The sequence below is a fragment of the Pocillopora damicornis genome, chromosome 1 (assembly GCF_964200805.1).
Source record: "Pocillopora damicornis chromosome 1, jaPocDami1.2, whole genome shotgun sequence".
NCBI lineage: Eukaryota > Metazoa > Cnidaria > Anthozoa > Scleractinia > Pocilloporidae > Pocillopora > Pocillopora damicornis.
In genome coordinates this window covers 24,209,022-24,224,465 of record NC_142670.1, presented here as the reverse complement: position 1 = coordinate 24,224,465, position 15,444 = coordinate 24,209,022, and the positions used below count along the sequence as shown (strand labels likewise).

General features: G+C 37.7%; 1 protein-coding gene and 1 pseudogene across 1 annotated transcript in view; one reads left to right on the top strand and one right to left on the bottom strand.

Moving 5' to 3' along the window:
• Positions 1 to 135: 135 nt before the first annotated feature.
• LOC149052883 (uncharacterized) lies at positions 136 to 9,083 on the top strand (annotated as a pseudogene).
• A 3-nt stretch (positions 9,084 to 9,086) lies between these two features.
• The window catches only part of LOC149052881 (uncharacterized), a 33,362-nt gene continuing 27,004 nt past the window's right edge, over positions 9,087 to 15,444 (bottom strand). Inside the window, exon 3 of the mRNA XM_089212538.1 lies at positions 9,087 to 12,133. Within this exon, the coding sequence (XP_089068664.1) occupies positions 11,874 to 12,133 (260 nt within the window). The 3' untranslated portion in view covers positions 9,087 to 11,873. The remainder of the gene's footprint in view (positions 12,134 to 15,444) is intronic.

The following is a 15,444-nucleotide window of genomic DNA, read 5'->3' as shown; positions in this document are numbered from 1 at the left end:
TTCCACGGGTGCTGATCAAACCTCTGCAACCAAAGAAAATTTCTATTTTTCTTACGAGTCTCCTTGGGTCAAGGAAATCTCTGTAGGGAAGAGAATTCAAATTTGTCTCACAAGTCTTCTACCTTTTTACTTTCAATGCGTGGCTTTAAATTAGTCTTCTTAAATATTGCAAGCTTGCCGAAACACATTGACGAGCTGAGAGTTTTGCTCTCTGATAACCCTCGTGATAAATTATCTATTAATGAGACGAGGCTCGATGATTCTGTCAACGATGATGAGGTTTACATTCCCGGTTATGATATCATTCGCTGCGATCGTGAACATAACGGTAGAATTGATGGGGGAGTTTGCATACTTTGCATAATAATATAAATTATAATCTAATTTAAATATAATCTAATATAAATATAATCTAATATAAATATACCTGATATAAATTTCTCTTTATGCCCTGATCTAAGTGATATACAACTTGAAAACATATGCATCGAGATTCGTAAACATTGATCTAAAACCTTTCTTATTGCCACCTGGTATAGGCCTCCTAATACATCAACTGAGGTATCTTCTAATTTTGAATCATTTGTTGGTGAGCTTGACGCAGAGAACATTGAGTTTTATTCAATGGGTGGCTTTAACTGAAATTTGGCTTCTCCGCAACCGGATATCAACGCAGTGTCGTTAACCAATATTGTTGATATTTATAACCTCCACCAACTAATCGATATTCCAACTCGCATGACTAACACATCTTCTTCTCTGAGCAATGTTATTTTTACAAATTGTCATAATAACATTGTTTTCGCTGGTGTGTCCCATGTAAGCCTTGGTGACCATAGTCTCATCGGATAGTAGTGGTAGATCTTTATTTAAACTCGGTTAAGAATCTTCAGTTATACCAATAGTATTTTAATTACAATCATTTGTAAAAAATTAAAAATAACTATAAAAACTGATTTACAAGATTGCCGAGTGGGAATCGAATGTTTCAAGTGCGCGGTTGATTTCCTTCTTAAACTGCCCAATTGATCTAATCGCCCTAATATTCTCAGGAAGAGAATTCCACAGTAAGGCACCGCTATAGCCAAAGCTACGTTTCAAATAGTCAGTACGCGGCTTGGGTAAGTTTAACTTACGGAAAGAATCACGCAAGTCATAGTCTATGTGTTGCTCACTGAATAAATCATGCAAGTGCACTGGGGCTAACCCGTTGAGGGATTTAAACATCATTATAGCTTTCTGCTTTCTTCTTCTTAATGATAGCTGGTCCCACTTCAAAGTTTCAAGAAGTAGGCTTGAGTTTACCTCATAGTTGGCTTGCAGAATAACCCTAGCTGCTGCTATATTGTTATATAATTATTGCACTGGATAACGCTCCATTGACACTGCATTTTTGGGATCTATTACATAAGTAGGACGCAAAAAATCGTAGAGCACTTTGATCAACCCCATAGTTCGCAAGTTTCCGCAAAATTATTTCATGATCGATTGTATCAAAGGCCTTTTTAAGATCAATAAATAGCACGCCATTTAAGAGACCGTTGTCAATATTAATTGACCAGTTGTTCGTTGTCTCAAGCAGCGCTGTTAGTGTGCTGTGCATTGATCGAAAGGCAGATTGGTACGTATTCAAGAGGCTATTATCCTGAAGGTAATCATAAAGTTGACGATAAATAATTTTTTCGAAAATTTTTGAGACGAGTGGCAACACTGACATTGGTCGATAGTTCCCTAGTTCACGCTTGGATCCTTTCTTAAACAGCGGTGTAACTTTGGCAATTTTCCACTCGTTTGGAAAGATTTCAGTATCTATACAGCTCTTAAAAATGTATGCTAAGGACGACCCGACAATACTGCTAGAAAGTTTTAAGAGTTTACGGGGAATTCTATCTAACCCAGTGGCTTTTTTTGTGTCTAGCTGGTTCAAAAGCTTGCATACAGTGCTAGCGCTTGGGGGTTTGAGAGAAAATATTGTGTCCGTGGGTTGTAGATAGAATTCTGGCTCAATGGTTGACAGTTGTATTTCACTTGCCAAATTTGATCCAATAGTTGCAAAAAAATCGTTAGAGACTTCTGCCATTTCAGCCGCAGAAGTAATAGGTTCGTTGTTTACCTTAATTTCGGAAATATTTCGTACTCTGCCATATTTGCGTGAACTTAGGTCGTCAATCAGCTTCCATGTTTTTCGAGGATTCATTTTATTCACTTCCAAGTTATGCGTAAAATATTGTTTCTTTGCCGAGTTAATGGCATTGTTTACTTCGTTTTGAGCTTGCTTATATCGCTCCCAAGCCGTCGCGCTATTTTCTTGAATAGAAATTTTCTTCATATAATTCCGTTTATAAATTTTGCGAGTCAGTTCATATGTAATGAAAGATATCTTGAGGAAAATTTGGAGGTTTATACCACGTACTGACGATAAAAGGTCTGGAGTGGGATCTGATCATTTCGATGACAACATATTCAAGACGGTCATCACATAAATCGTTACGGATCTGGTAATTTATGTTACTCCGTAAATATATGCAAACACCACCACCTCTTCGGCCATTAACAGAGCGATCTTTCCTAACAACCTCAAACCCTGGCAAGTATATTTCATTATCATAGACCGAACAATCAGTGGCTCAGTGGCTGGGAACAGACCCTTATATAAAACTATCGTACAATTTTAACAAAACACCCCCTTATATAACTCGTCATTGTTACATAGCGACTATTCAGAGGTACAATTAAAAACCCCTGGATGTAAGATACGAATCTAAGACCCCTGGATGTAACGAAGGCATTCACGTTCAATATCGACATCTGCGTGCAGACCCCTAGATGTAAGATTTTACGATCGATATAAACATTAGGACACGGGTTTAACATGGATGTGATATTGTCAGATTTTTTTTTTACTTGACCGCGAACACACGCCTGCCAAATGGGGTGACTGGTCTGTCTTCGAGATCTCTCTTGCAAATAAAGCGAAGGGTGGCAAACACACGTCCAACGGAGTTTTTGGTCAATACAGCCATGGACGATACTCTAGAGCGCACCTCGCGCTCACCCCACAGGTAGATTACAATAAATATTTTTTTTAAAGGAATCTTGAGAAAGTCGGCGAACAAAGTGCCTTCTCTTAAAGACTTCTTGCCTCTACACCCTCTGCATCTCCTTGAAAAAAAAGCGGTGGTGTAACTAGGATAGAATTCTGGTTCATAATTATCACTTTTTTTAAAAACTATATTAGCTTAATAGTAGTATTTCAGTAATATAAAGTGAATAGTTAGAAAAAAAATCTTTGTGTTGGAATTGTCAAGTCTTACCGCACATAGCCATCTACGGGATCTGGATATCTCTTTGCTAATTCCTATTACATTCCTAATTCTATTACATGGCACACATCTTAGGGGGCTAGCTATCAAGTTCTGCCGCTGCAGCCAAGTTATCACATTGAGGACTGGACCATCGGTGAGCGTGTTAATGTCCATGAGATTCATCTTGATATACTATTCAAATGCTTGGTTGGCTTCATTTTACTACTATTACTACTACGACTACAGCAAAACTGTTACTACTGCGAAAGCAAGAGGTGCGTGTCATTGAGTGGAGCCCCCCTTGTTCTGTCGCATTTTGTAATAAAATTTTCGCACTTTGTTAGAGGGCTTTTTTCAATAGCTATGTCAGCAAAAAAAATTCTCCCGTAAAAGCAAATTCAAATTTCTGAACTAGGGACAGTGAGCAATATCCGAATTTTAAGAAAGCCTGTCAGCAGGGTTGAAAGTGGGCGACATTTTGGAAATACTTGCCGATGCCGAAGATAGGGCATCAAATTAAAAACTAAATGGGCGATAAGACCAATTCAAGGTAACAGAGTCTATTTTATTTCAGAATTCATTACATTAAAAAAACAACATCAACAACAACAACACAAATAACAAAGCAACGATCAATCACGTTACGTGCGAGTGATTTTTCAAAAACTTACGCGTATTAGCTGCGTAAAAACTATCCACAACCTTATTGATAATAGATATGACGCCAACAAGGTTCAAGCTGCGCCATGTTGCTTAACTTAGGTTTGGAACGTTGAGGAAGTCATTTCCATGATCATAGTAAAGTTATAGATAATGAAAAACACTGCTTAATTTGTTAACTCGCACTTTGTAATAACACTTGTCGCACCTTGTAATTAAAAAGCTGTGAATATGAACACGATCTTTACAATAATGAACATTGAGAGGGTATGCTAAGTTTTGGAACGGGTGTGTTTAATTTTTTAGGAGGTGGGGTTCGATTCCCAACGTAGTTAATGTCTAGTGACCTTCGGTTTAGGGTGAACCCAACCCGAAGGCATAGCACTCCCAGTCGTGGGCTGGATCAGACTGGTTGTCCGGCGGGCATTGCACCACCCTCACGGGAGCCCGGCCGTTTGCCTTAAACATAATAAAGAAACTACCTGAGCAGTTGTTAAAATAAGGGCTGAAAAAAATTCATGCCCGTACGGGATTTGAGCTCATTACCTGTGCGATACCGGTGCAGTTCTATACCGGCATCACAGAGGTCATGGGTTCAAATCCCGTACAGGCCTTATTTTTTCTGGCCTTATTTTCACTACTGCGAAGATCGCTTTCATAATTGCGTCTTTATCCGCAGTTCACATAAATGATTTTCAGACATTCACAGTCAAAGCTCTCGCACTTTTATTTGTAAGGTGAATGGTCGGAGGGAGAGTAAACCTAAAAATAACCATCATCCCTGTCGATAACGACAGTAATAATAATAATAATAATAATAATAATAATAATAATGATAACAATATTACATTAGACCATAACATATATAACGATGAACTAATGATCGTCATGAACTTTTTGTTCTTGCTTCTCACTCTTTGTTCATCTCGAGGGTCGGCCCCATGCCATCGAAAATTCGTGATGCAAAATTCTTTCCCGCAACTGAGATCACATACGAATGTCTAGGACGGGTTTGACAACGATTACGAAATTTATACTAATGTTTTCAGCAAAATGCTACAAAAATACCAGTGAAAATATATTCTTCACCCTTTTGAAGAATACTTTCATTAAAACATATTTTACTTTTTTCTGCAGACTTTCAAGAATCAATAATGTATTTTTTTATGTGACAGTTCAATTCTTGACTCAATCAGTAAACTTTCATTTCTATTTTTGAGTGATGTGTTCTAAAGTATTTATTCAATATCCATAGTGAGATTTTCCTCCAGAACTTGGGCATGATGATTTTGTTGGATTGGATTGGCAATGCACCAAGCTTCATACCTCCCTGACTCGAGTGGATTTACATAATCATGAAGCCACATTGGCATGAATTTTCATATGTCTTACTACCACATCCACATACCACTTACTACCACATCCACATATGACAGGCCAAATTATAGTGTTTGTTCAACATCTCAGCCTTCTTTGATCTCAACCAATTTTAAAATCAGCTAAATAATTAAATCTGGTTGGAGAGGAGTATAAATGAATTGTATTGCAAATGAGAGCAAATGCACCAAATTCACAAATATTTGTTTCCTTATTGGACCTGCTCCTGAATAATCAAGGTGAATAAAGTCCAAGTTTAGAATAAGCCAAATATTGATGTATTACAATCATGGGTTCTTGCAATCAGGGTTCTTACAATCAGGGGTCTTACATTCAGTAATTCTTACAATCAGGAGTCTTACAATCAGAGGTTCTTACATTCACAGGTTCTTACAATAAGGGGTTCTTACAACCAGGGGTTCTTACAATCAGGGGTTCTTACAATCAGGGGTTCTTACAATCAGGGGTCTTACAATCAGGGGTCTTACAATCAGGGATTCTTACAATCAGGGGTCTTACAATCAGGGGTTCTTAACAATCAGGGGTTCTTACAGTCAGGGGTTCTTACAGTCAGGGGTTCTTACAGTCAGGGGTTCTTACAATCAGGAGTCTTACATTCAGGAATTCTTACAATCAGAGGTCTTACAATCAGAGGTTCTTCCATTCAGGGGTTCTTACAATCAGGATTTCTTACAATCAGAGGTTCTTACAACCAGGAGTTCTTAAAATCAGGGGTCTTACAGTCAGGGTTTCTTATAATCAGGGGTCTTACAACCAGGGGTTCTTACAATCAGGGGTCTCACGATCAGGAGTTCTTACGATCAGGGGTTCTTATAATCAGGGGTATTTACGATCAGGAGTCTTACAATCAGGGGTTCAAATTAACGTGTCTTTCATGACGAGTCTGTTCCCAGATGTTGATATTGATCGTAAAATCTTGCTGATCGTTAATTCTCATATCCAGTGCGTATCCTCTGCTCAGTTGTTGAAACTGACCTTACAAGATCATATTCATATTAAACCCGTGCCCAAATGTTTATTGTGATTACATAATCTTACATCTAGGGGTCGGCGCGCAGATGTTGACATCAATCGTGAATTTTCCTTACATCCAGGGTCCTTACATTTAGGGGTCCTTACATTTAGGGGTTCTTACAATCAGGGGTCTTACGATCAGGGGTTCTCACGATCAGGGGTTCTCACAATCAGTGGTTTACATCATTGTATCTTACATAACACATCTGTGCCCAGTTATTGATCGTTGTTCCTTACATTTGGGGCTTCAAATGAACGTGTCTTACATGACAAGTCTGTGTCCGTGTTGATCGTAAACGTTTACATCTAGTGCGTTTCGTGGGGGGTCTTACAATCAGGGGTTCTTACGATCAGGGTTCTTACAATCAGGGGTTCAAATGAACATGTATTAAGTGACGAGTCTGTGCCCAGGGGTCCATGTTGATCGTAAACTTTAACATCTAGTGCGTACCGTGTGCTCAGATGTTGATATTGACCTTACAATGTCACATCCATCATATCAAACTCTTTCCACAGTGCGACGAACATTTGTTTTTCTCGGTTCCAGGTGTACGCAACCACTAACCCCACGTAATGCGCATGCTCTCCGTTGCGAATTTTCAAAATGGCGGACAGGTCAAAGAGGGAAATTAAAAAAACAAAGCGATTTTGCAATGAATTCTCAACATACACCCTCGTTAGAGAGGCGAATCCACGGAAGAAAGATACAAAACTGTATGATATTGAGATCGATATGATATTAAATCGATACCGAGGGCCCGTTTAATTGCCTTCCGCCACGATTATTAGCTTTCTTGACAGCTTTCTGAAGACAGAATACTTTCTTCCTGAAGACTTCTGATATGCGGCTATTGATTATTACACCTCGTATACCTGATTGCTCAAACACTTTGTTTACGATTGTTTAAAGGACCGACTCATGGTTCTCCGTCTTCGTCTTGACATTGCTTTGAAATAGTATAGACTAGTAAGCTGGAACGAAAAATTAATCAGGGAAGTTTACGAAAAATCCAGCAAACAAGCTTTAAAAAGGCAATTATTTAGACTTCATACTTCAACGAACTTCACAAATCTTACTTGTTTATCTTGTAAGTAAACGATGGCAGATTAATTCCCGAAGCGCTTTCTGAGTTTCCCGATCCCTCTCCTACTGCTTTCACGCTTACAAAACAGGAAATATCAAAAGGAGGAAGATACAGCTGTTTTGAAACGCCATTTGACGAAGGTAAATCTGCTTTTCGTTCGACACTTTACATATCAAAACAAAGGAAAATTGTTCCTCTTTTTGATTCTGGCGGTACATTTTAAATTTACGCCTGCGTAAAAGAGATATCGTCCGAGACCCTTCGCTCGGTCGTGTTTTGATCAAAAACGCCTTGTTAATTTCACGCAACCGCTCGGAGAAAAGGTAAAAATGAAGAGGGAAAAACTTTATCTTCAAGTTAGAAAATTAGCGAAATAGAAAGCCACAATATTATAGTTTAATATTTCAGAGGTACATTGAGTGCTTTTTCCGTAGAGAATCCGCACGATGGTAAAACATTCGAAAATTACACTCGATTTGAGTGGGGTGTTGAAGTGGGCGTGGTCACTACATTCATGTTAAGACTATTTGTACCCCATGAGTTTGATATGGTTAAACCTGTGTCCTCATGTTTATATCGATCGTAAAATCTTACATCAAGGGGTCTGCGCGCAGATGTCGATATCGATCGTGAATGCTTTCATTACATCCAAGGGTCTTAGATTCGTATCTTACATCCAGGGATTTTTAATTGTACCTCTGAATAGTCGCTATGTAACGATGACGAGTTATATAAAGGGGTGTTTTTTCGAAATTGTACGGTAGTTTTATGTAAGGGTCTGTTCCCACCTACTGATATTGATCTGTCTCATCTATGCATTCTGTAAGATCCCCATCAATTCATGTAAAGGCCATTCCACTATAACTTATAGAAATTCAGTAATTTCGACTTCGCCAGGTTTCGCTAGGATATTTCAACACAAGATTGGGACAGGGTAAACAGTTATGATGACCCAAACGTTAGGTGGGACAACTGGAAAAATATATTTTTTTCAATGTGTTGATAAGCATGCCCCACTGCATACAAAATGCATTTGGGCATCTAAACCACCCTGGATCACACCTTGGTTGAAGAAAAGAATGCATTAGAAAGATGTTCTCAAAGTGAAGGCCGTTCGTTCTGGGAATGCATGCGACTGGATGCTATTTAAAAACTGTTGCAACACTGTAAACAGTGAAATCAAACAAGCCGAGGAAAAATTCTTCAAAAATTCTTCAAAAATGCGTAGCATGAAAACGAAGGTAATTCCCACATGACTTGGTGAATGACCAATAAACCTACTTCGAGAAAAATCTACAGCTCTTTTGTAAAAGGGATTAAATTAAATAACAGTAGAATTAGCGATTCGCTGAAACTCTTGTCTGCTTTTAATGATCATTTTTAACTCGTGAATTGCGCGCATGCGCAAGAGCGAGTTTTAGATATGATGTGGAGAATGGCACTCGCTCGCTCGCTCGATTCCTGTAAACTTTTTTTCGATTTTAGGCTTTTGAGTGCATTTGATAGTTTTTGGCGAGTAATAAACAAACGAAATGGCGACCTTTGTTGCTAAGAATAGTGGTGGGGTGAAAAAGAAGCCAATGATAATCTTAAAAGAGTTTTTTTTTCTTTTTAGTTTCAACAAGCGGCGCCAGCGACTATGAGGCATGCGAGGATTAACACTGGAATAACAGAAACTTCGTTTTTCATAAAATTGTAATTTACAATCCTTGAACTTGAAAACAATCCGAAGATTCATTGAAAATATCACTTACTGCGAAGCGCTCAGAGTTTACAGATGTTCAAAAGCTTTTTCTGTTATGGCATGAGATTGAGGACAAAATCGATCATTACGTTTCTTATCGTGAGTTTTTCCTGTTTGAAGCAACAAAAGATGCTCGGGATATTGAGTTTCAAAGGGTTCACAGATTGTGAAAGAGAAGTGACAAGAAAGGCAAGCCACGAGTCATCATAGCACGTTTCCTTCGTTACACCGATCGAGAAGCGGTCTTCTCTCTGCGTGCTTCCCTAGATAAAGAATCCGAAGTCGGAATTGGGCCTGACCTTCCTAAAGATGTGGTGGATATGCGTTAACCTCTTACCCCTAAGATGCTCGAGGCGAGAAAGCAGGCAAAGCATGCGGCCTTCAGCAGAGCAGAACCATATAAACTGTTTATTGACGGTAAACAATTCAATTAACTTTATCTTTGTTTATTCATGGATAATCTTTTCACTAGCTCGCAAGTGCTTACTGTTGGACCTTTATGTGTGTACTTATGGTAAGCAATTCCTAAGGTAATGTAAAGGAACCTATTTTTATTTCTCTCAGAATTGAACGATAGGAGCTCTTAAGATCTCTTATTTCACTCCATTTAGCTCCTCAATAACAAAAGCTTATTTCGCGTGGCTGAAGCGTATTCCCATGGGGCGGTTCCATTCCATCGTAGCTTTCAACAGTTCTTTTTTTTCACTGGCTACGTTTAGAACCTTTAGAACTGTTGGCCTTTTGTTTTATGTAGTGTTGCTTTATGTAGTGTTGCTTTGTCCGACATCCGCTCTCTCTGGAGTGATAGCTATTGCTCGGTTGTTTATCATTGCAATTTATTTTTATGATAATTTCTACCATAGATCACAATAATATTAAGTTTAAAGTTGTATCGCTAAACGTTCGTGGAATTCGCACTTTCGAAAAAAGGAAAGCAATCTTTAATTGGTTTATTACACAAAATGCTGACATGTGTTTCCTACAAGAAACTTATAGCACAGAGATAGAAAACCAGTGGAAAGCTCAGTGGCCTGGAGATATTTTCTTTGCCCATGGCTCCACCCATAGTCGAGGAGTAGCTATTTTGATACGCAAGGGCTTTGATTTCAGATTCAAATCTTCTCGATCTGACGAGGAAGGGAGGTACTTGATCTTAGAGGCAAACATCCAGGACGCTGCCTTTCTTTTAGTAAAGTCTATGCACCTAATGTTATTACTAAGCAATCTTCGTTCTTCCTAACATTGTCTGACCTCATTTCTGAACAGGAGCAAAGTGCATCGAATTGTAAAATTCTTCATGGAGGGGATTTTAACGTAACACTAGATCCCGCACTAGACTGCTCAGGGGGAAACCCGTCTTTAAAAGAATCCGTCAAATTTCTAGAGGATATTATGATGGAAAACGATTTAGTGGATATTTGGAGAATTCGCAACCCGGACGATAAAAATTTTACTTGGAGACAGAAAAACCCAATTATTCAAAGACGTTTAGATTATTGGTTCATAAGTGATATGTTACAGGAAGATGTAGTCAAAAGCGAAATTGTAACCTCTATTAAAACAGATCATCTGGCAATTACACTTGAAATCGACAGCCTAGATGATCAACAACGTGGGCCGTCCTTTTGGAAGTTTAATAATAGCCTTCTGGAGGATCTTGTCTTTGTTCAAAGCTTGCGTGAAAACTTTTCAAATTGGCTTCAAGAAATTAATTTTTGTGATGACACAAGAGTTAAATGGGATTGTATGAAATACAAAATTCGCCAAGAAAGTATCTTGTACAGCAAATCAAAAGCAAAAGAAAGGCGAAAGAAACTCTAGACCATTGAAAATAAGCTTAAAATATGCGAAAAGGATTTAGCAGAATCAGCAACACAGGAAAACGTCGCTAAGCTTGAAGCGCTTAAGGCTGAATACGAAAGGGAATACGACTATATTGTAAGAGGCTCGATCATTCGTTCCCGGGCAACATGGTTTGAACAAGGAGAAAGGAACAGCAAGTATTTTCTCAACTTAGAAAATAATAACAAAACAAAGAGCTGTATTAGAAAACTTCTTCAAGAAAATGGAAAAGAGTGCACAAATCCTAACACCATTTTAAATGAAATTCACTCTTACTACTCGGAACTTTACGACGAAAAATCGGAAATAGAAATAAACGAATCAACCTGTCCCTTTGTGGGGAATCGTTCTTCTACTCCAACATTAAACGATGATCAGCGCGACCTATGCGAGGGACAGCTGAAATATTCAGAATGCTATAAAGTTCTATCTACATTTGAAAATAATAAAACCCCTGGAAACGACGGGCTTACAATAGAATTTTACAAATTCTTTTGGCCAGAAATTGGTACGCTTCTTGTAGACACATTAAACTATGCTTACTTTCATGGGGAATTATCGAATACATTATATTATTATACATCGAATTACCGTAATAACATTAATAGAGAAAAAGGGTAAGGACAGGAGATTGATAAAAAATTGGAGACCAATATCCCTCCTAAACGTAGACGTTAAAATTGGGTCAAAAGCCATTGCAAAGAGACTTGAAAAAGTATTGCCGGATATTATTCATTACGATCAAAATGCCTTCGTTAAGGGACGGACTATATTTGACGCAACCCGAACAATAAGTGATGTAATGGATTTTACGAAAGCAAAAGACTACAAAGGTATTATCACTGCTATAGATTTTGAGAAAGCCTTTGACTCCGTAAATTGGAATTTTTTATCAAAATCACTGGAATCGTTTGGTTTTGGAGAGTCTTTCAGGGCATGGATTAAAACGTTCTTCAGTAACATATCAAGCTCTGTGACAAATAATGGTTTTTCAACTCCCTCTTTTAACCTCAAAAGGGGTGTCCGCCAAGGCGATCCACTATCGCCATCCCTCTTTATCATAGTGCTTGAACTGCTTGTTATCTCTGTGCGAAATAACAATCAAATAAGAGGTATTAACGTAGATGGAAATGAACAGAAATTAGTTATATTTGCAGATGATATGACATCATTTGTCCGTGACAAGCAGTCACACCTCGCCCTATTCAATACCATTAACCTTTTTAGCACATACTCAGGCTTGTGTATAAATCACGACAAAACGGAAATTCTTTTGCTTGGTAATATGGAAATAAAAGCCTCGGAACTAGGTGTAAAGGAGATAAGTAAGGTGGTTAAAATCCTGGGGGTCCACTTCACCCATAATCCATCTTTGTTTTACAAAATGAATTTTGAAACTATCGAGAAATCCCTGAGAGAATCTGTGAAAGGCTGGATTTGGAGAGGTCTTACTTTGTTAGGAAGAATACAAGTAATCAAGTCATTCGCTATACCCAAAATTTTGTATCGAGCATCTCTTATTTCAACCAAGAAAGACTTCATTAAAAAAATCAATAATCTACTATATTCATTCGTATGGAAGGGCAAGGACAAAGTTAAGCGAAATGCACTGATAAACTCCCTCGAAAAAGGGGGGTTAAAAATGCCAGACATCGAGTCCATGATTAAAACTCAAAGAGTACTCTGTATTAAGAAATTTCTAGAAACCAGCTCAGCTGGGTGGAAATTTTTCTTGGAGTCTTACCTCAAAAAGGTAGGAGGTAATTTTTGTTCCAATGTAACTTTGATTTTACAAAGTTACCAATAGCTCTTCCAGACTTCTACAAAGAATGCATTTCAACTTGGTCTTCTTTGAACGAGGACAACCCTTCCTCGCTTTCAGATATAGTAAATCAGGTCTTATGGAACAACAGGTTTATATGCATTGATTCCAGATCAGTTTATAGTAAAAAGCTTTTTGACGCAGGATTAATAAAAATTGGCAACCTCTATGATGAAAATGGCGACCTTAAATTGGATAAGGAGCCATGGCGTTCATCTCTCTCACCGGTCGATCGCTTCCTAATATTCCGTCTCCTCAATGCTTTCCCACAAGAGAGGCGTAGAGAATTGAAACAAAATAGGACCTCTATCTACGGAAACACACAATACCAAAATCTAAGTAATTTCTCCCTGTGGGTTGATGGTGAACAGAAGACTTTACAGAAGCTTTATTCAAAATCATTGTACCAGATTTTCGTCTCTGAGATATCTAGTATACCAACTGCAATGTAGAAATACGACAAAGCATTTAATACAGACACTTTTCATCTTGATTGGGAGAAGATTTATTTACTGCCTTTTAAAACAACTTTGAATACCAAACTAAGGGAGTTTCAATATAAAATACTAAATAGAATCTTATACACAAATGTTATGTTGTTTAAATTTAAGATAGTAGACTCCCCATTGTGTTATTTTTGCGAAAAGGAGTTAGAGACTTTAGAACATTTGTTATTTTATTGTCCAAGAGTGCATGCTTTCTGGGATGAAGTCACTGTCATGTTAAACTCACAGGGCATTACTTTGAAGTCTCCTGATATTAAAGATATTGTTTTTGGTTTTTTTGACGCGCCTAATCATGACAATGACGGAATCCTTCTTAATTATATTGTACTAGAAGGTAAATATTTTATTTATCGCACCAAGCTAAATAAGACTTCTCTATCCTTTAAATCCTTTTTCGAAAGAATTAAGAGTACGTTTCAAATAGAACGTTTTATAGCCAGAAAGAATTAAGAGTACGTTTCAAATAGAACGTTTTATAGCCAGAAAGAATAATAAACTTGAGATCTATTGCAACAAATGGAACCCCTCCTTCAACTGATAGAACAATAGCTGAATTAATTTATTATTTATATCAATACGCGATGCCCCTTTTTTTTTTTTTTTTTTTAATTTTTTATTTATTCTCGTAGTCCAGTGTAGTGGTATTTTCTTTGTGTAATAGAATAGTGTAATGTAAATTTATGCATGTAGAAATTTGTGATGTATCTTGCGTACTTGTAAAAACTGTAAAAACCCAAAAACAAATAAAATACAAAAAAAACAAAACAAAACAAAACAAAAAAAAACCAAAAGATGCCGGCGACTGACGAAATTACAAGTTATCACGAAAATCAAATAACACCTTAACAAACAATTTTAGCCACCGATTTTCAGTGAATTTTTAAAGAACGATTTCCTTTTAAGTTTTGAGACAATTTGAAGATTCAAAATAAATATCACATACTGAAATGCGAAAGTTATAAACCACAAAATTGATAAATAGGCCTGAAATGAAATTCTATCTTGTTCTTGATTATACGTTGCCTAGCATGTGACTAAAATCTACCCAGACGGAGATCCAAAATGACGGTGGCAGTCTTGGCTTAGTTATATCACTCAGAACTCGTTCCCGTTTGTCTCATTTGATAAAGAGGGAATCGTTAATGTTTTCATTAAGACAGTATTGCCTTGGTTTTCTAATATTTACAATGATAGACGCTAAATTTCACTTTTCACCCACATTTACTTCCAACCTTTTCTTTTGAACCAGAAACAGAAATGATATACGTTTAAAACACATGACATCATCCGCCCTTATCAAATGCAATAGCATGATCATTTCAATTGTAATGCCTTCTTATCCCAACTTTACTTTGTTTCTTTGCTACATTAGCGAACACTGACCTACTGCTCGTGGGTCGGACGGCCCAGGTTCGAGTCCTGGATGGGGCACTACGTTGTGGCCTTAAGCAAGTCGCTTCACTCACCTTGCTTCGTCTTCTCGGATAAGACGTTAAGCCGGAGGTCCCGTCTCCTGCAGGGTTTGGGGTAGGAGACGTTAATTTCCCACGCACGAGATTACTGTGTGATGGATGTCCTCCCCTGGGTTGGGTTGGGTGGATAGAATTAAACGAGGGCCACAAGTTTATTAGCTATGCTATTATGTGTTACCCTCGTAAAATAAAGTCTTTACTTACTTACTTACTTACTATAATCCAAAAAATCATGTGTCAATTCACGAGTTTGCTCACAGAGCACTTTGATTCTAGTATTGGAATGAAACTGATCAATGCCATCCAACAGAATGGGGACACTCCGTCTTACCTAGATTATGTTAAGGAGACCAAACATAGATTTGAACTCAAAATCACTGACTGTTCAACAGTTTTTTCTTTACTATCTAAACTTTGTAAATCTAAAGCGATGGGACCAGATAAAATCTTGACACGACTTCTTCAAAAGTGTGCTGATCTGGTCGCAAATTCTCTTTGTGCTACTTTCAATAGACCTATTGTATCTGGTTTTTGCAGGTTGCAGGGGTTTCCTTCATGATAATAAATGACTTAATTAATCACACAGCATTCATGGA